At 45.9% G+C, this 20,469-nt stretch overlaps 1 protein-coding gene across 7 annotated transcripts in view; it reads left to right on the top strand.

Annotated features, from left to right (window-relative positions):
* Positions 1 to 18,684, top strand: part of dnmt3ab (DNA (cytosine-5-)-methyltransferase 3 alpha b) — a 34,230-nt gene extending 15,546 nt beyond the window's left edge. For 2 of the 7 annotated variants that reach the window (XM_062470494.1, XM_062470495.1), the window contains exons 6-23: positions 304 to 450; positions 8,250 to 8,681; positions 8,914 to 9,072; positions 9,349 to 9,456; positions 9,877 to 10,033; positions 10,554 to 10,700; positions 11,125 to 11,169; positions 11,454 to 11,533; positions 12,036 to 12,148; positions 13,059 to 13,242; positions 14,670 to 14,754; positions 15,273 to 15,418; positions 16,019 to 16,109; positions 16,239 to 16,387; positions 16,611 to 16,711; positions 16,887 to 16,956; positions 17,208 to 17,326; positions 17,527 to 18,684. In XM_062470494.1, coding sequence (XP_062326478.1) covers positions 304 to 450; positions 8,250 to 8,681; positions 8,914 to 9,072; positions 9,349 to 9,456; positions 9,877 to 10,033; positions 10,554 to 10,700; positions 11,125 to 11,169; positions 11,454 to 11,533; positions 12,036 to 12,148; positions 13,059 to 13,242; positions 14,670 to 14,754; positions 15,273 to 15,418; positions 16,019 to 16,109; positions 16,239 to 16,387; positions 16,611 to 16,711; positions 16,887 to 16,956; positions 17,208 to 17,326; positions 17,527 to 17,668 — 2,475 coding nt within the window. In that variant the 3' untranslated portion in view covers positions 17,669 to 18,684. The other 5 variants (XM_062470499.1, XM_062470498.1, XM_062470496.1 and 2 more) reach the window with 5 other exon arrangements.
* The last annotated feature ends 1,785 nt before the right edge of the window (positions 18,685 to 20,469 follow it).

A 20,469-nucleotide genomic window follows, 5' to 3' on the forward strand; every position in this document is an offset into this window, starting at 1 on the left:
ATGGCTTGTCCGCTCTGGTTTGCGGTGTGAGTCATCATGTTAGGTTTTTTTTCTTTCTTTTTTGGGGGAGAACAGCACCCCCACCCCCCCTTCCCCAGACCTCCTCTCCCACCCCAACTACAGACCAATCGACAGCCTCGAGGTGCGAGCTAGCGAACAGCGTCAGGGAGGAATGGATGATGAAATCGACTTCCTACGACGGTTACGCAATAAAATAAACGTGGCGGAATAAAAACACGTAAAACAAAGACCCAGCAAATTCCTAAAATCCTGTGTGTTCTTGTTGTTTAACCCTTGAAACAGGGGGACCGCGGGAGGCTACGAAGGGGAGAGGGCTGGGAGGTCAGCCTGCGTCAGAGGCCCGTTCCCAGGGTAACTTTCCAGGCTGGCGACCCCTATTACATTAGCAAGAGGACCAGAGAGGAGTGGCTGGCCAAGTGGAAGATGGAGGTGAGTACCCAAGCTGGGCCACAATCTCGGCCAGGCCTGGAGCCTCCCCGTCTGGGTGGACGCTGGGCGGGCCCAGCCAGGCTGGATGTGCCGTTGATGGGGCCAGGCAGTGGGAGGCTAGGGCCCAGCAGTGAGGGCTTCCACAGCCAAGTGTTTTTGATGGGTCATTCAATATCTCATGATGGTACCATTTATTTAGCAGGCTTTTGCAGGGACTCCTCCGGCCTCCTCCTCCTCCCTCCTTGTGGAGAGATGTGAGGCTTATGCTGTTCATGAGTGATAAAGTCACATCCATATCTCTTTCCACTCTCGTTCCACCTTTCTCTCCTTTCATTTGGCTTGCACTTTTACTTTTAGGTCCTCCGTTTTTTGTCTAACTTATTTTTGGAGCTGATATGTATATCTTTATTAACAATGTAAATCTATTTTTTTCTGGTAGTGTAGTTTATGCCGCAGTAAACACAGTCTGTACTGCTGCTTCCTGTATGTGACTACACAGCTCTCTCTGACTGAACCAGACCACTCATTATTCAAGTACTGATTTTGTTTCAGGTCATTAATAACGGTTCCAGAAACATCATGACATAAATATTCATAAATGTTCTCTCTTTCTCTCTCCTTCTTCCTCTCTCTCTCTGTCTCTCACCCTCCCTCTCTCTCTATCTCCCTCTCTCTCCCCCCCTCTTTCTCTATCTCCCTCTCTCTCCCCCCCCCCTCTTTCTCTCTCTCTCTCTCTCTCTCTCTCATCTCTCATCTCTCTCTCTCTCTCTCTCTCTCTCTCTCTCTCTCTCTCTCTCTCTCTCTCTCTCTCTCTCTCTCTCTCTCTCTCTCTCTCTCTCTCTCTCTCTCTCTCTGTCTCTCTCTCTATGTCTCAACTCCCGCCACTCTCTCTGTGTATCTCACCACCCTGCTCTCTATCTCTCTCTCTGTCTCTCACACCCCTTCTCTCTCTTTCTAACTCCCCCCTCTCTCTCCCCTCCCTTCTCCCCCTCGCTCCGTCGCCAGTCCCCTCAGTTAGTTCTCTGCTATAGTAATGTGATGTAGTGAGACTTTCACTGTTACATAATGAGCTGTAGCCATGGAAACAAGATGGGGCCTACGATGGCCGGCCGTGTCCCCGCCCCCTCCTCCAGCCATTGGAGCAGACTTGGGTGGAAGCCATAAAAATGTCTGGAGGTTAGAAATATTGCCAAATTAGCGGGACACACTGGGGGTCTCCTGAGTGAAACGTCGTAAAATCCTGAGGAAACAGGCGGCTCACATTTTCCAAACAGACCCAGAAGTTTCTTTTGAAAGTATTTTGAAATAGCATGCAGAAACACTGAACGTTCGACCTGGGCATGTGCTGGAGGACTGTTCGTGTTCGATGTCTTGTGATTGGTACGTGGCTGTGTGCTGGCAGTGCAGCTGTGTGTTGAGGACGGTGAAGGAGATCCTGTGTGGACCACAGGACTTCAGCTGAGCCGAGTTGGCCGAGCGCTGGAAGGGTTCGTTTAGGGAGAGAGTTGCTTTCTTCTACTCTCTCTATCTCTCTCTCTCACTTCCTTCCTCTTTCTCTCCCTCCTCTCCCTGCACTTATATCTCTTCTTCTCCCCCCCCTCTCTCTCTGCCCCTCACCACCCCCTCTCTCTCTTCCTCTCTCCCCTCTCTCCACTCCCTCTCTCACCCCCCCCCCTTCTCTCTCTCTGAGAGAGGAATCCCTCTTTTCTGAGCCTTGGGTTACAGTGGACTCCTCTCCAACCCCCATTCTTCTCCTGACCCCTCCCCCAGCTATGGAAATGAACCCTGTGCTCTGGATATGAGGGTGAAGATGAGGTTTGCTGCAAATTTCCAGCCCAGCTTGCAAGACAGCCTCTTGGCCCATAGCCAACGTTTTGCAAGTCCTCTCTAGCCAACCAGAATTCCTGTCGGCAATCACCTGACCCTGAATTCCCAGACAAAGAAATGTTCATGCTTTCTTTTTTTAAGCGATCTCTTCTTCCCCACGAGTGGGGGTAAAGAGCTGAAACCGCTGTGTGGATTAGGAGTGTTGTGAGCTGGCGTGTATGGGTATGTGCGCTGTGTTATTTGTTCGATAGGACAGTGGATTGTGTGCATGTCTGATTAGCCCGCTTACGTCGAGTGGAATATGCTGACTTCAGGTATTTCTACAAGAGTTGCTGCCGACCATCTGCTCTGCACGGCTTAAAGGGAAACGGTCTCTTTAAAAGGGAAAGTGCGTGCTGGCTTTAGCTGAAAAAGTAACTTGCCTTGAAATACGTTTTTTTCTTTTTTTCTTTTTTTTTTGGACTTCTTAGAAGTTGATTGTGTAGAAACTATTTCCTGTTTTACTGTGCTGGCAAGAACTGCAGTGCATGTTGTATCTGTTTAGGGTTGATCAGAAAGATTGTTGCACATATGTACACATTATGTAACATATTTTCGATACGTAATAAATGTGACAAATGCATAGGACAGAAACTTTTAACTTTCAACACAATGTGTGATATACTGGGGGGGGGGGGGGTTATGTCGCAGGGAAGGGGAGCCAGCTGTATAAAGATACGGATATTCTGCTGAACTGGGAGAAAGTTCATCAGGCCAAAGCTCAAACCAGCAGTAGTTACTGATAGAGTTGCACCAACCAGAATAGTAATACCCACACGCCTTTGTTAATATAACGTTGATAATGGGTCACCCCCTTGTCCCCTATTAGTACAAAACATGATTCCTCGAATTTGCTTTGAGAACACGAGGGATTCTTTTTATGAGAGTGACAAAAAGCAATTTCCTAAGATCCTAAAAAAACAGTTTTGACAATGCCACTTGTGGATTCATAGGGAATAACGTATTCAGGACCATAATAATCCTAATTATGTTTTAGAAAGGCAGAGTACAATGCAGTCCAGATGGCCTTTTCTGAGGGACCCCCTGCTGCTAAGGAAATACACAGCCTTTGTGGGAAACTGTGTTAAGATCAGGCTAATGAATGCTACTGTGTTTCTCCATTGCTTTACATAGTGTTGATGTAATCTGCTCCCTAAGGAACTTGAGGGGTTCATTTCCAGGAGCTTTCTCCTGATCCAGGTTCTAATATGGTGATCCTTCCAGAGTGCTAGCAATCCACACCTGTTCTGTTCAGTACCTCTAGGCAAGGTCTCGTTGGGAGTTTGTGTTTCTGCTGTGAACAGAGGCCTGACAGGAGAGAGACAGAACAGAGGCCTGACAGGAGAGAGACAGAACAGAACCCTGACAGGAGAGAGACAGAACAGAACCCTGTCAGGAGAAAGACAGAACAGAACTCTGACAGGAGAGAGACAGAACAGAACCCTGACAGGAGAGAAACAGAACCCTGACAGGAGAGAGACAGAACAGAACCCTGTCAGGAGAAAGACAGAACAGAACTCTGACAGGAGAGAGACAGAACAGAACCCTGACAGGAGAGAAACAGAACAGAACCCTGACAGGAGAGAGACAGAACAGAACCCTGACAGGAGAAAGACAGAACCCTGACAGGAGAGAGACAGAACAGAACCCTGTCAGGAGAAAGACAGAACAGAACCCTGACAGGAGAGAGACAGAACAGAACCGTGACAGGAGAGAAACAGAACAGAACCCTGACAGGAGAGAGACAGAACAGAACCCCAACTGGAGAGAGACAGAACAGAACCATGACAGGAGAGAGACAGAACAGAACCCTGACAGGAGAAAGACATAACAGAACCATGACAGGAGAGAGACAGAACAGAACCCTGACTGGAGAAAGACAGAACAGAACCATGACAGGAGAGAGACAGAACAGAACCCTGACAGGAGAAAGACATAACAGAACCATGACAGGAGAGAGACAGAACAGAACCCTGACAGGAGAGAGACAGAACAGAACTCTGACAGGAGAGAGACAGAACAGAACCCTGACAGGAGAGAGACAGAACATAACTCTGACAGGAGAGAGACAGAACAGAACCCTGACAGGAGAGAGACAGAACAGAACAATTGGAAGTTTCCTTGACACGTCTCTCTGTGTTACATCACACACGTGTGTTTGATTGTCACTCCTCTCCTCGGGTGTTGCACTTTTTATTATTTTGAAAAATGTTTGCAGGTTCCTATATCGTTTATCTGCAGGCTTTTCAAGAGATTTTGCCATTCTGAAAGTATGGACCCTGAATTGACTTCCACATAGTGACTTTGTAGGACTGCTTTCACAATAGTTTAGTGTAGGCTGCTCACAGTATTTTGCTGTTGTTCTTTTTAAGTTTCAAATCTTATGGTAGTAGCACCGTGCGCTGCGAGGCTCCGAGAGAAAGGAGCGACACTGTGCCAAGTCCAACGTCAACAAACAGCGTGCATTTGTTGACGTTGTGCAGTAGAGAGAGTGTGCATAATAGAGAGTATGCAGGAGAGAGAGTGTGCAGGAGAGAGAGTGTGCAGGAGAGTGTGCAGGAGAGAGAGAGTGCAGGAGAGAGAGTGTGCAGGAGAGAGAGAGTGCAGTAGAGAGAGTGTGCAGGAGAGAGAGAGTGCAGTAGAGAGAGTGTGCAGGAGAGAGAGTGTGCAGGAGAGAGAGTGTGCAGGAGAGAGAGTGTGCAGGAGAGAGTGTGCAGGAGAGAGAGTGTGCAGGAGAGAGAGAGTGCAGTAGAGAGAGTGTGCAGGAGAGAGAGTGTGCAGGAGAGAGAGTGTGCAGGAGAGAGAGTGTGCGTTTGGAGACGTGCTGTGGCCAGTGCGAGGAGAGCAGGTTCACCGAGCGAGGCTGTGCACTCCCTAACCCCGGCGGCCCCCAGGGAGCAGAGCTCTGAGGCAGATTATCCTCCGCTCTGTTCTAAACATGTCACAGCACTCAGGCAGGCAGAGCTCTCTCAGCCAAGCTGCTTCTCTGCACATACCAGGAAGTCAGGTTAGTAGCCTCAGCCTTCTGCCTCGTGTGTTTACCTTCTTTCCTCCAGCCCATCTGGGATGTTTGACCTAGAATCTCCTCCCTGTTCGCTGGTGAGTACTAAGTCACTTTCCGGGATTGTTGTTTTGCGTTCAGCTTGTTGTTTTTGACGGTTGTCTTTGGCTCGGCTTGGCGCACGGCCACTTACAGTGCTGGGGGTTAGTCTGCCGTCAGTGTCAGGAGTGTGTAAACGATAAAGACTGCATTGTGTCTCCAGCGCCCCCCCCCCCCCCCCCCCCTCCCCTTCCTCTCTCTACGCTGGATCCAGAGAGCCTGTCTTGCTGGTGGAACTCACATTGTGAGGCCCCCAAAAGGGGGCCTTTACAACTGGGAAAAGGGCCAGAGACAAATATCTGGTTCTTATAGCCACTGTACTCCACCCCCCCACACCGCCCGTATCAGAGTCAGTTTCCAACCCACGGACTGTGCTGGAGACAGCAGACTCCCCCTACACACACTAAAATGGCCACCACAGTGTGTGCTGTGAGATACGGGATTTTCCCTCTTGCTCCGTTTTCTCTTGCTCTCTCTCGCTTTCCCTCCCACTCTGCCTCTCCCTATCTTTCTCTCTCTTTGACAGTGAATGTTCCCTTACTTAATGCAATCAGTTCTGGATGACTGAACTCAAAATGAACTGAACCACGTTGCATTTCTTAATCAATAGGCCCTTTTCTTTGTGAAGGAAGGAGCTTGCAGAAACAAACACAAAAAAATACTCTAAAAATATCGGTTTCTTCAACTATCACTGACAAGCAGAAAAGCTATTCTTCCCTCTGTAATCCCTGTCTGACTCCAGCGGAGTTGTTTCTGGCCCAGCAGACCTAGCACGTCTCTGGACTCCAGCCATGCGCTTCTACTACGCAGATATTTATAAACGACACCAGAGCCGTTTGATTGAAGACCACATGGTTCTACTCTGCACCAGAAGCCTTCCGCATGCCGTCTCTACACTCCCCCCTCTCTACTCCCCTCTCCTTCCCTCTCCTTCCCTCTCATTCCCTCTTCCCTCTATTTCTCTCCCTTTCTTTCCCCTCTCCTTCCTTCTCCCCCCTCTACTCCCCTCTCCTTCCCTTCCCCCCCCCCCTCTGCTCCCCTCTCCGCCCCCTCTACTCCACTCTCCTTCCCCCCCCCCCTCTACTCCCCTCCCCCCCTCTACTCCCCTCTCCTTCCCTCCCCCCCTACTCCCCTCTCCTTCCCTCCCCCTCTCCCCCCCTCCCCCCTCCCCCCCCTCTATTCCCCTCTCCCCCCCTCTACTCCCCTCTCCTTCCCTCCCCCGCTCTACTCCCCCCTCCCCCCCCGCTCTACTCCCCTCTCCTTCCCTCTCCCGCTCTACTCCGCCCTCCCCCCCCCTCTCTACTCCCCTCTTCTTCCCTCCCCCCCTCCCCCACCCTCTACTCCCCTCTCCTTCCCTCTCCCACCCTCCGTTCCTCCCCCCTCAGGATGTACAGTATAGGATAGATTCATCCTCACACACTGGTCCTGGTGTTTACCAGTTGTTATCCTCATCCCCCCTCTCACCTTCTCTCCCTCTTTCTGCCTTACCCTCTCTCCCTCTCCCCCTCTCTCTCTCCCTGCCTCCCCCTCTCTCCCTGCCCCCTCTCTCCCTCTTTCCGTACCAGACCTTCACTTTTCATCCCTCTTTCTCCTCCAACACCGCACTATTAGACGGTGCTGTCTACAGTATGTGTGTGAGGGACCTGGGAGAGACTCTGGACTAGAACTGTTGAGTGAACGCAGCTGCGAGTCATTCCTCGTATATGTGTGTGTGTGTTTACATCTGGGAGTGAGTGTATATTCAGTGTGTGCGTGTACGTGCTTGTGTGTGTGTGAATACAGTATGCATGGATAACCAAATGCCAGTACAGGCAAGTGTGTGTGTGTGTGAGAGAAAGAGAGAGAGACAGATTGCAGAATGAGTGCAGCTGTTGGGGATTTACAGGGAGAGGTTTATGACACGGTTAGGTCTCATCCCGTGTGATTGACCCAACAATTCAGTGTCAGGTACCACAAACCCAGTCAACTTCTCTCCCCCGAGCCGTCAGCGCACTACGTCAACGCACTACGTCAGCGCACTACGTCAGCGCACTACGTCAGCGCACTACGTCAGCGCACTACGTCAGCGCACTACGTCAACGCACTACGTCAGCGCACTACGTCAGCGCACTACGTCAACGCACTACGTCAGCGCACTACGTCAACGCTCCACAACAGTAGATGTGGCCTGTGTTCGTTTGGGGTGGTACCACAGAGCTTATCTCACACAGGGAGAAAATGTTTACAGTGGCTTGTGAATTCATACTATGTAAAGAATGACTTTGGTCTAAGTTGACTTGAGCTAATGTCTAAGCCCTGTTTGAAGTATTCCACTGTCAACAGTGAAACATCTGGAAAATGTTGTGGTCCTCCTTGTTTTGTATCACTTTGATATCCTCTCTAAACAGGAGGTAACCCCAATAGACACTGGAGTTCATTAGTTATCTTAGGTTTAGGATTTACTTATGTACAAATTAAGATTTATAACCATATAGGACTTAGGTTAGACAATAATTCCAATGTACTTGTAGTTGTTTCAAATGGTAAATAAACTTGAAACTTCAACAGTATGTGCTGATATGAAGATTAAGGCCAGAACCATAACTAAATAAGTAAGAATACTTGATTAAATATTGCTGTATAAACATCTCCCAGGGCTATGATATATATACACAGCTACATCTGTGGCTGTACCTCACTAAAACTCAAGTAGTTACAGTAGTTGGACAGTAGTTACTTCCAGTAGCTAGCCTACTTTCAGTAGTTACATTCAGTAGCTAGCCTACTTTCAGTAGTTATTTTCAGAAACAACTTCCCAACCCGCCCCCTCCTCTGTCCCCTGGCTGTGTTTCAGGCAGAGAAGAAGGCCAAATTGTCAGTGATGAACGCTATGGAGGACCATGAGGAAGTGGAGGCCCAGGAGCCCCAGAAGGACGAGTTGCCAGTAATCACACAACCCCTGACCCCCCAACCGCCAAAACAGGCTCAACAGCCTCATCAACATCCACAACAACAACAGCCACAACAGCAACAGTCACAACAGCCACAACAACAGCCACAACAACAGCCACCACAACAGCCACAACAACAGCCACAACAACAGCCACAACAACAGCCACCACAACAGCAACAACAACAGCCACCACAACAGCAACAACAGCCACAGCCACAACAACAGCCTACTGACCCCGCCTCACCCACCATAGCCACCACCCCTGAGCCTGTGGCCATCAGAGGAGAAGACAAGACATCCCCAAAGTCTGCAGACACGGAGCCAGAGTATGAGGTAAAGAGCAGCCATGTTGGTTGTTAGTGGTGGTTAATGGTGTCAGGGATGGGTGTAGCTCAGTGGTAGAGTATAAAGCTGCACATGAAGAAGTCCCAGGTTCACATTCCCCTGCACTTTGCTTGGGATTTAATCCATTTGTATTCGTTTGGTTGTGCGTTCCTTTAGTTTAGCAGACTCTTTTATCCAAAGCGACGTACAGACAGTGGCTGTTGATGTGGTCACTTTTCAGGATGGGCGAGGCTTCAGCATCGGGGAGCTGGTCTGGGGGAAGCTGCGTGGGTTCTCCTGGTGGCCCGGGCGCATCGTGTCATGGTGGATGACCGGACGCAGCCGTGCAGCTGAGGGAACCAGATGGGTCATGTGGTTTGGTGACGGCAAATTCTCAGTGGTGAGGGTCGGACATCTGCTAAGATAACTCCAACTTGTTCCCCCCCAAAAAAACACTACAACTATTTTTAAGTTCCCAAACAGAATGTTTGGGAATCAAGCAGTGGGAACCACTAAAACTATATATTAGTTCGCAAAGCTGCTGTTCCCAAACAGTAATGCGGACACTCTATCACATGCTGAATATTTAATAGCAAAACTCCATTACATTTGCTGAAAAGTGGTAAAACAAGAACGTTTAGGTGGTCATGGTTTTCTGTCTGCTCTGGCCTCACAGGTCTGTGTGGAGAAACTGATGCCTTTGAGTTCCTTCTGCAACGCCTTTCACCAGCCAACCTACAACAAGCAGCCCATGTACAAGAAAGCCATCTACGAAGTTCTTCAAGTAGGTGGCAGGTTTATTTTTTTAAACAACAGTTATTTTGTACTGATTCTGTTGGTGTAGTTTTCCTGTTTTGACTAAATGGAATAAACAGTAGGAAAACATTCCTATGCTAGTGTTGTGCCCTAAGTCGAGTTTTGTAAACCTAGTCGTCGTCGTCGTCATCGTCGTAAACCTAGTCTTGTGAAATATTTTTTTAAGCTAGTGTTGTCAATCTAGTTTTGTAAACCAAGTGTTGCTAACCTTGTTATTTAAACCAAGTGTTGTCAACCTAGTTTTGTAAACCTAGTGTTGCTAACCTACTTTTGTAAACCTAGTGTTGCTAACCTGATTTTGTAAACTTAGTGTTGCTAACCTAATCTTGTAAACCTAGTGTTGTCAACCTTTTGGAAATGAACCAGTGATAACACTGTCTGTCCCCAGGTGGCGAGCACCCGAGCAGGCAAAGCCTTCCTAGCTTGCCCTGACAGCGACGAGACGGACACCTCCAAATCAGTGGACATGCAGAACAAGCAGATGATTGAGTGGGCCATGACTGGGTTCAAGCCCACAGGTCCTAAAGGCTTAGAGCCCCCCGAAGGCAAGACATTCATATGTAAAACTAGGTCATATGCATGAACTAGTTCTTACATAAGATCTAGTTGATATGCATGAACTGTTTCATATATAATAACCAGTTCATTAGCATTCACTGGTTCATATATAATAACCAGTCCATATGTATAGTTTATATGCATATAAACTAACTTTAACTAACTCACATGACTGAACTACACGTTGAGCTCTGATCTGGGAGTTCCAAAGTCGTTTTTTGTTTTTGGTGTCCAGGCCAAGCATCTACCCATTTGTCAAACTGTATTTGTCTTGGCAAGGCATAGTCGTGAGCATGCCAAAACAGCCCAGCTCAAAGAAAAGCCATCCACAAATTGCTCTGATTACCAACTAAAAACAGGGATGAAAAATGTCCCCACATGTCATGTCGTAGCACCTGCCACACATTTCATGTTTATTGTTCAGTATTGTTACATTTTACGTTCTGGTTTATATTCACGTCTCGGTCATCTGAGGTCATCACGGTCTGTCTATGCTCCTCCCACCAGAGGAACGCAACCCATACAAGGAGGTGTACCCTGAGATGTGGGCGGAGCCAGAGGCAGCGTCCTACACGCCCCCTCCTGCCAAAAAGCCTCGCAAAAGCACAGTGGAGAAGCCTAAAGTCAAGGACATCATTGACGAGAGGACAAGAGGTGAGGTGCCTCGCTTACTGGGTTATATTGGGGTTGCGACCCCCATATCCCCTCCCAGTGGGATCATTAACAGAGCTGAATATCAGAGGGGGAGTCTAGGGAGGAGGGAGAGGGGAGAGGGGGGTCAGGCCTGGTAATAGACTAACACACAGGACAGGTTCAGTCATGCTAATGTAGGTAGGATGAACTTTCTCAACCTGAGTCCCATTATTAAGTCAGGTTAATGTTTTTTTTTCCTGTGTAGTACACAGCACTGCACATTTTGTACACGGTATTGTATGTTTACTACACAGTATTGTGCATGTAGTACACATAGTTTGATATGTCACAAGCAAAGACTGTGGTGCATATCAGGGTACTTGGGGTAACACGTTGACAGCCTCCATTTCACCTGAAACCATGTGTGTTGTTTTGTCTGCAACAGAGCGACTCGTGTCTGAAGTGAGACAGAAGTGCAGGAACATCGAGGGTGAGTAACTTCCTGTCCTCTCGCCGACCTCTGACCTCAGAGGGGATAAGGAAAACGGGGAATGTGTTAGCTGCGTGACCATATTCAGCGCACGCTTTCATGCAAACGGGGGTTTGAACCTGCGATCTCTTGATTTGCAGTCAAATGCTCTACTTGTGAGATATACCCATCTTCTGAATGAGCTGTTCTGTTGAGAATGTGTATGGTTCGGGTCTGATCTGTCCTCTTCTTGTGTTCTTGCTCCTGGCCTTGGCTGACTCGGGTATCTGGTCTCCCTGCTCCAGACATCTGCATCTCCTGTGGAAGTCTCAGTGTTTCCCTGGAGCACCCTCTCTTCGCTGGGGGAATGTGCCAAAGCTGCAAGGTGAGGAAGGAGGAGAAGGTGGGGGAGGAGGGAGAAGAGGAGGGAGAAGAGGAGGGGGAGGAGGAGGGGGAGGAGGGAGAAGAGGAGGAGGGGGAGGAGGAGGAGGAGGAGGGGGAGGAGAAGGAGGAGGGGGAGGAGAAGAAGGAGGGGGAGGAAGAGGAGGAGGGGGAGGAGGAGAAGGAGGGGAAGGAGGAGGGGGGGGGGGAGGAGGAGGGGAGAGGGGGAGGAGGAGGGGGAAGAGGAGGCTTTGGACAACTTTCAAGCTTCGGCCTAATCCCTAGCATCCCTAACACACTGTAAACAAACACACACACACACACATAGCTCCTTGAAGAGCCTTCACAAACAACCACTGTGAAAACAAGAGATAACGATGTAGCACAGCCACAGCAACACTTGAGTGCAGAAGCAGTTTGTTTATATGAGGCCAGTAACATTTGAGTGTCTCCACTCCTGAGCTGTAACGAGCTGTCAGGTTATGGTTTACCCTTGTCTGCCTCAGAACTGCTTCTTGGAGTGTGCGTACCAGTATGACGACGATGGCTACCAGTCCTACTGCACCATCTGCTGTGGAGGGAGGGAGGTGCTCATGTGTGGAAACAACAACTGCTGCAGGTCAGCCACCTGGGTCCTGAGTGTGTGTGTGTGCATGTGTGTGTGCTCTGAGTGAATGTGTATGTGTTTTTAGAGAACTAGTGCCCGTGATGCAGCTGGTGATTCAGATGTCGGTTTGTTGATTCGTCGACACAAATAAACACACCCACACACACATATTCCTGGTATTATAGTATGATAAACTCAGTGCTATGATAGTGCTATGAAGTGATATGCTAAGTGCAGTGGCCGTGCCCGTGATGCCCGTGCCCGTGATGCAGCCAATGATTAAGATGTCAGTTAGTTGATAACCCGAGATGATGACATGTACAATGCCTGTCGCGGCCCTCGCTCTCTTTAGAATACCATAATCACTACAGCTAGTGACACATCTAAACAACTTCACTCTCTTTCCTGCACATCCTTGGGTCTGGATCTATACACCTGCTAAACTTCATACAGTGCCCGGTTCATGAGCTAATTGAGCTACAGACAGACAGACAGAAATGCCTGGCATATAGTATGATGTAGATGTGTGTATTAATGTGTGAGTGTGTTCCTAGTGTATGTTGAAGTATGTGTGCGTGTGTGTGTGTTCCTAATGCATGTTGATCTGTGGATAACGTGTGCATCAATACTCTGTTTTGGTAATTATGTCTGTGTGCATTACACAGTTCCACGTCCTAGTTTGTCTCAGTACTAAAAGCTTCTCTTCTTTGTCCACTTGCTCTTGTCCCTTCACTTCCTCCTTCTCCTCCTCCTCTTGCTCTTCCTCCTCCTGCGCCCTCCTCTTCTTCCTCCTTTTCCTCTTGCACCTCTACCATATTGTCCTCCTCTTCCTGTTCCTCCTTCTCCTCCTGAATTTGCCATCTCATCTTCCTCCTGCCCTTTCTCCCTCCCCCCCCCCCCCCCCCCCCCCGTCCTCCTGCAGGTGTTTCTGTGTGGAGTGTGTGGACCTCCTGGTTGGGCCGGGAGCATCTCACGCTGCTATAAAGGAGGATCCGTGGAACTGCTACATGTGTGGGCAGAAGGGCGTGTTCGGGCTGCTGGAACGCCGGGCCGACTGGCCCTGCCACCTCCAGCACTTCTTTGCCAACAACCACGACCAAGATTTTGTATGGGCCTCAGTTACAGTTTTTCACGATTGCTAAAACACATTTCTTGAAACAGTCAACCATTTTCTCAAAACTGTAAACACAAAACTTCATTTCCAAAACCTCTGACTCTTCTGGCAAAATCAAACACTCGCTCCTAAACCATGTAACATGTGCTCAAAATCAAACAATGCTGTCAGATCATAAACACAGCAAATCAATATATAAACACTATGGAGCAATTATTAGACACAACACAAAACAATTGAGAACACAGCTTCCAGGCCATGTAGTTCCATGTAAAGACAAATTTGTTTATGTATACACAGTAAATGCATTTACGTAGCAATAAAGAAAATGGATTTTGAAACACTGGATTTTGGTGTTTCAACACCCATTTACACTTTCCTGATGTATGACTATGTTTAGCCTGTGTTCTGCACCTCTCTTTCACCAACCGTCTCTGGAGGAGGGGATCCCTCACTGAATTGCACCTCCCAAGGTTTCTTCTATTTTTTCTCCTCTAGTTAGTTTTCCTGGGAGTTTTTCCCTGTCTTCCTTGAGGGTTGAGGTTGGCTGAGGGGCAGTTCTATGGGCATATGTGAAGCCCTCTGTGACATTGCTTGTAAAAAGGGCTATACAAATACTGTGCATTTGATTTGGTTTGAAAATATTACAGTAACCATCACAACTTAGTACTGTCAACAAAGAACAAAGAAAAACGGGGTAAAAACCCTCTGGTGTGCTGGATCCAGCCTTGAAAACACTCCACACCTATGTCACCACAGGCCAATTCCATTGACTGTAAGAGATTTACCCTGGTATATGGGTTTCGGTCATAGACCTTTCACCGCCACACAGAGAAAAACTCTTTAATTGGGTTGAGAAAAGGGCTGTATGGTGGAAGGTAAACATTTACAGTAAAAAATGCTGGTTGATGTTGAACACCACAGTGAAAGCTGACTTTGTCCCAAACCACCATTAGAAACAAGTGTGAACAATTCTGAGTCATTGTGTTTTACAGATGACAACTGTGTTGTAGTTGTGTTTACTGTTTGCCGCCTGTGTTTACCATTTTGCAGCACAAGTGCATCACAGTGCAAAATGTGTTTAGTGAATGAGAATGTGTTTCGAGTTTTGCCAAAAGAGTGTCTGATTTGACAAATTGGTTTACTTCACTGAACATTTAATTCAGAGAATGGGGTTTAGTGTTTTAGCAATTGTGAAAAACGTAAAAGCAATACAATAATATAATAATAATAATATTATCATATATATATCATTACATTATTATATTGTATTTTTATATAATATATAATAGTTATAATAATATTATATAATATATGTATAGTATAATTTAAAACAATACAGATACAAAAATAAATATATTTTTATAATACCATTCTCTCGCCTGGTGTATGGATACCAACCTGCTTCCTGTGTTCCAGGAGCCACCTAAGCTGTACCCCCCGGTCATGGCAGAGAAGAGGCAGCCCATACGGGTGCTGTCACTGTTTGACGGCATAGCAACAGGTTAGACAAGAATCCCCAGCGCTTCTCTCTGACGTTTCCAAAACTCTTCGTCTGAACAAAGTGTTCTGTCTGGATCAGGTTACCCCCTCCCCTAGTCCTAGCCCCTCCAGAAGATCATATCATACCACTGTCTGTTATGTCAGTCAGCACACAGTTTTGCCACGCCAACAGTTACAGTAACAGGAATTTGGGGCCCCAGAAAAACAAATAATTTAAAAAAACACAACTAATGAATTGTTCCCCCTTTGACCATGCCCCTGGTGATCTATATTTATATGACATTTACATTTCATTTAGCAGATACTTTTATCGAAAGCAACACACAAATACTGCATACAGAAAAATTTGAGAATGGTAGAAAATCACAATTTTATTAGCGAGTCTGGCTTTATCTTCAGTTGTGGTCTACTGTACCTTTACCCTTTCATTATTCTACCTCCACATGGACAATAAAGTTGTATTTGAATGATGAAGACGCTGTTACAGTGACCTCTGACCCCTGGCTGACCCCTGTGCAGGGCTGCTGGTGCTGAGGGAGCTGGGCATCCAAGTGGAGCGCTACGTGGCGTCGGAGGTGTGCGAGGACTCCATCACGGTGGGCATTGTGCAGCACCAGGGCCACATCATGTACGTGGGCGACGTGAGGAATGTCACCCGTAAACACGTGAGTGGAGGCCGAGCAGGCGCTGGGGGGGTGGAGTCCCAATCCGTGAGGATCTGTTTTGGTTGTGCTGGGCTCTCACTGGGCTTTTCTTTTTTATTGTTTTGTGCTGTCCCCTCCTCTTTTCTCTCTCTCTTTTCTCTTTGCTATTTTTTTGAGAAAACGTTGTCTTGATGTGTTTTTCTCAGTTTCTGTGCTTCTCTCTCTCGTATTTTCTCTTTCATTCTCTTCTTCTTTGTCCATCTCTATCTGCGTTTTTCTCTCTCTTTCTTACCCTCTCTTTCCCTCTTTTTCTGTCTCGATTTATTTATTTTTCGCTCTCTCTTTCCCTTTCTCTCCGTTTTTCTTTCTCTTTATTTGACTGCCTCTGTCCCTCCCTATCTTTCCCTCTTTCTCTCTCTCCCTCTATCCTTCCCTTGCTCTCTAACTCTCTTCCTCCCTCTCTCTCCCTCTTTCTCTCTTTCCCTCTATCCTTCACTTGCTCTCTAACTCTCTCCCTCCCTATCTCTCCCTCTTTCTCTCTCTCCCTCTATCCTTCCCTTGCTCTCTAACTCTGTCCCTCCCTATCTCTCCCTCTTTCTCTGGCTTTCCCTCTCTCTGCAGATACAGGAATGGGGTCCATTTGACTTGGTGATCGGAGGTAGCCCCTGCAATGATCTCTCCATCGTCAACCCTGCTAGGAAGGGCCTTTATGGTGAGTCTGGACTCATTGCTTTTGACCGCCTGTTTACCGCCTGTTTACCAGGTGGCAGGCTGGAAGACAGGCCGGCTGGCCGACACCGTGACGCTGACTAAGCTGGATCATTTCCCCTGTCTCCTGTAGAGGGCACTGGTCGTCTGTTTTTTGAATTCTACCGGCTGCTTCACGAGGCTCGGCCGAAAGAGGGCGACAGCCGTCCGTTCTTCTGGCTGTTTGAGAACGTGGTGGCCATGGGCGTGAGCGACAAAAGGGACATCTCTCGCTTCTTAGAGGTCTGCCACACCACCACCTGTAAACAGGAAGTGCTACTGAACACTTCCTGTCATCTTTCCATCGTCTGGTCGGAAGCGAGACCAAAATGAGACACACTTTCATGTCAAACAAGTCCCACGTAGATAACTGTATTCTAATGCCCCCTTTTGGTAGTGGATCACATTACGTGTCACCGCATCCCTAGTCTGACCTTTGACACTGGCGCACCTCTGTCACCAACAGTGCAACCCGGTGATGATCGACGCCAAGGAGGTGTCGGCGGCTCACCGCGCTCGCTACTTCTGGGGCAACCTTCCTGGCATGAACAGGTTGGCGAGAGAACGGTGAGGGAGCCAACCGCCGTGCTAACGAAGTGACCCAAAGCCTGGACAAACCCCAAACCCTTCCTTCTCACCAGACTGAGCTCACAAACATTTACCCCCCCCAAAACACACACCCCTCCTTCCTGGCATTTATGTTTCATCCTCCTTGCTGACCTCCCTCTCTTCCCTCATGTAGACCCCTCTCGGCCATGTGTACCGACAAACTGGACCTCCAGGACTGCTTGGAGCATGGGAGGACAGCTAAGGTGTGTCTCGGTTTTGAGGGGTTTTTGCGTCTATGTTCATAGACACGTTTAGTCATTCATCAATTTATACATCCGCAACCTATAAAGCCCATGCTGTATTTATTATGGGGAATTTCCAGCCCCCCCCCCCCAAAAGAAAAAACTGTTTGGTGATAGCTTTTACTTTATGCATGATTCCTGACTGCATTATTGTGCTTGTGATGCTCTAGTTTGTATGGTGTTCATGTAAACTCTCTGGTTATCCTTCCTAGTTTGGCAAAGTGAGGACTATCACAACTCGCTCTAACTCTATAAAGCAAGGCAAGGACCAGCACTTCCCAGTCTTCATGAATGAGAAGGAGGACATTCTCTGGTGCACTGAGATGGAGAGGTGTGCTAGCTCAGTTGTTGACTTAGTCGACTTTTAGAAATTACAGTTATTATTGCGAGATAATATTACTAGGGGTTATTATGAGGAAATATGAATTAATTTCCGTCTGTTTGTTTGTCTGTCTGTCTGTGTCACTGTCCATCTGTGTATTTTTTGTTCTCCGTCCACTGCCCTCCTGATGTACTGCGTTACCGTGACAGAGTCTTTGGGTTTCCTGTCCACTACACTGATGTATCCAACATGAGCCGACTGGCCAGGCAAAGGCTTTTGGGAAGGTCATGGAGCGTGCCTGTCATCCGCAACTTGTTCGCACCGCTCAAAGATTACTTTGCCTGTGTTTAGATGTTGGGAAGAATAGTCTGAACCTTCACAACATTTTACTGATGTTCTACCCAGAAACCAGATCCTTGAGATTATACACACAAGTATAATTCACAAGTAGAAATTTCACATTATTTCTTGTATTTGAAATGTAATTCCTATTCTATTTAATTTTATATGTCATTTTACCTTTTAGCAGTGTTATCCAGTATTTTTTTATTGATTTATTTGTGCAAGCTATACTTGAGACAAGGCTTTCTTCTCAAGGCACTGAGAAAGATGAAAACACAATCTGTGCGTTTAAAAAATACTAGGTTTGTCTGGCAAATATCTGAAAGATAGGGATTTTTAAGATACATAATGTATGTGGAATATTCTGGCTATGACAGCATGAGGTGAGCTATGAATTCCACCAATAATGTAGCAATCTTCTATTTCCTCCAGCTACTGAGCCGAGAGGTGAGAAGGATTTGTTTTTATCAGTCTCAAGAAAGCTGTGTCAATGAATCCAAAATCCACCAGATCACATATACCTCTTTGTTTACAGTTTATTTACACAAACTGAAGGTGAAAAAGGTACTACTGTAAAATGGTTACAATACCATGGTGCTCCAAGATGATGAGAACATCATAGCCCATGTGGCACGACAATTTAGACAAGATGGCACCTAGAAACCGTTGCCTGAAAACATTTATTTTTATTTCAGTGTGACGTTCTCACACTGTGAAAGTTATGTGCGATATTTAATTCCTTAAAAAGTTGAGAAATGACGGTTGAGTGTTGACTGAAAGAGTATGCCATATCCTCTTTTCTATGTTTTACAGCTTTTACTAAAAAAGCTGTACTGGTGCTTTTAATCATTCAGCCTTTCCACCCTCAGGCCCACATCCTGTGTGATGCACAAACAGAACAGGAAGCTAGCCACATGGGCAGTGGTGTTTTCTGTCATTCCCAAAAAAAAAACACAAAAAAAAAAAAACCTCTGTGATCAACGTTTGGGGTGAACTACTACTTTCTAGGTTCATCCTGACCTCTGTCATTACTGTACAACTCTTAGCAGGTGCTCTAGGTGACGGGAGGGTGACCTGGTGTCTCCAAAACCAGGTTAACTCCCTCACCTTTGAACCCTGCAACCTATGAAACTGTCAGGTGCAAATATTCAACAATAATGGTGCGGCTTCACAATGTTCTTCTACTTTTTTATAGCAATTTTGTGCTGTTTTACCAACATTATAAGGCACTTTTATATGTAAACTTACTTTTTTCTTTGGTATTTTATGAATTGTTTGTAATTTTATTTGTTTTGCTTTGTTTTATGATGTGAATTGTTCTACCCTTGTGTAATACTTTTTGTATACAGTAGGGCTGTGCCAATAGAAGTTAAAGGGTGGATTTTGGTGATGAGTGAAATCCATGTATCTGATTCTTCATGTACTGTAGATGGATTGCAATTATCTCCCATTCCCATATTGTCTTCTGCTAAAGTAGTGATCCGGTGTATCATTCTCCAGAATGAAAGAATGTCTCTTTTTCTTCTATGATGTGATTGTAAGACGTAAAACAGAATCAAGGAACTATATGATGTGTTTGTACTGTATTTTACGACCAACAGAGAGACATACTGTCCTCTATGGTCCCCACCCCAGACTCCCATCCCCTGTAAATCCCAAATAGTTCATTTTAGACAAATTCAAGCATTACGGAATCCTATAATGGATTACATTTCAAATCTGAATTCTCTTGATTGTAACCCTAATGTGGAGTTTGGAGGATTTAGGCGCAAGTTTGTCAGAACCCAAAACTGACGTCGCAGTTAGCGAGATGTTATCTTACTCTGAAAAAAAACTAAGATGATGACAAAAAATATATATAAATTCTCTAAATAGTCTATATCATATTTAAGAATTTAAACAAATAACCTTATTAATGGAATTAAATTTCATTTATAATTAAGTTCTTAAGTGACCTTATTGCCACAGGTTTTGTCCACCCTTGTACTGGATAGATGAATGCGTGTGCATTTTGACCAGTACTTCATTTCCCCTCCCTAAAGTACTTGCCATCCCAAATATTTTGTACATTATGTACATAGATTTTTCCTGTTGCTGTTTTCAATTTGTTTTTATCTTTTTTTTATTACGTATGAGATGTACAAATATAATTCTTTGCTAATATATATCATGGAATTAGAGGCGCTTAGATGAAAAAAAATACAATACATTTAATAATTGATCGATTTGAATCTAAATAAATTTCGATGCATTTTATTTGAGACTTAAAGTCTGCATTTTAGTACTGTTCATTTTGTTTATAATTGAGTGACAAGTGAATCCAGATTAAATTTGTCAAATGATCTTAGCCTAACAGCTTTAAGAAAGATGCGCTCAACTTCACTGCACAGCCCTACATAGTGTTGTTCATTCTTCTGTTTCTTTGTAAGAACAAGATGGATTGTAGGTGTTTCTGATGGTGCTAAAAGTTTTATCTAATCAAGAAAAATATATTTGTTTGGAAGAGAAATAAACTTGTCTTGACAATGACTGTTTTTAAGTTCCTTGAAGTAATGGAAAGCACTATTATTTCACGCTTATATATATATATATATATATATATATATATATATATATATATATATATATATATATATATATTAACAAAGGCATTTTAACTTTGTACTTGAAAAAAATAATGAGAATAAATCAAGTTTCCTATATTGTTTTAGAATAGAAGTTGCTGTAGTTGGTGCTTATCTGTGGGAAACCCATGTACTTATAATGGGAAATATCAGACAAAAAAGAAAGACAAAAAAAACTTTTGGTAA

The sequence above is a fragment of the Osmerus eperlanus genome, chromosome 9 (assembly GCF_963692335.1).
Source record: "Osmerus eperlanus chromosome 9, fOsmEpe2.1, whole genome shotgun sequence".
NCBI lineage: Eukaryota > Metazoa > Chordata > Actinopteri > Osmeriformes > Osmeridae > Osmerus > Osmerus eperlanus.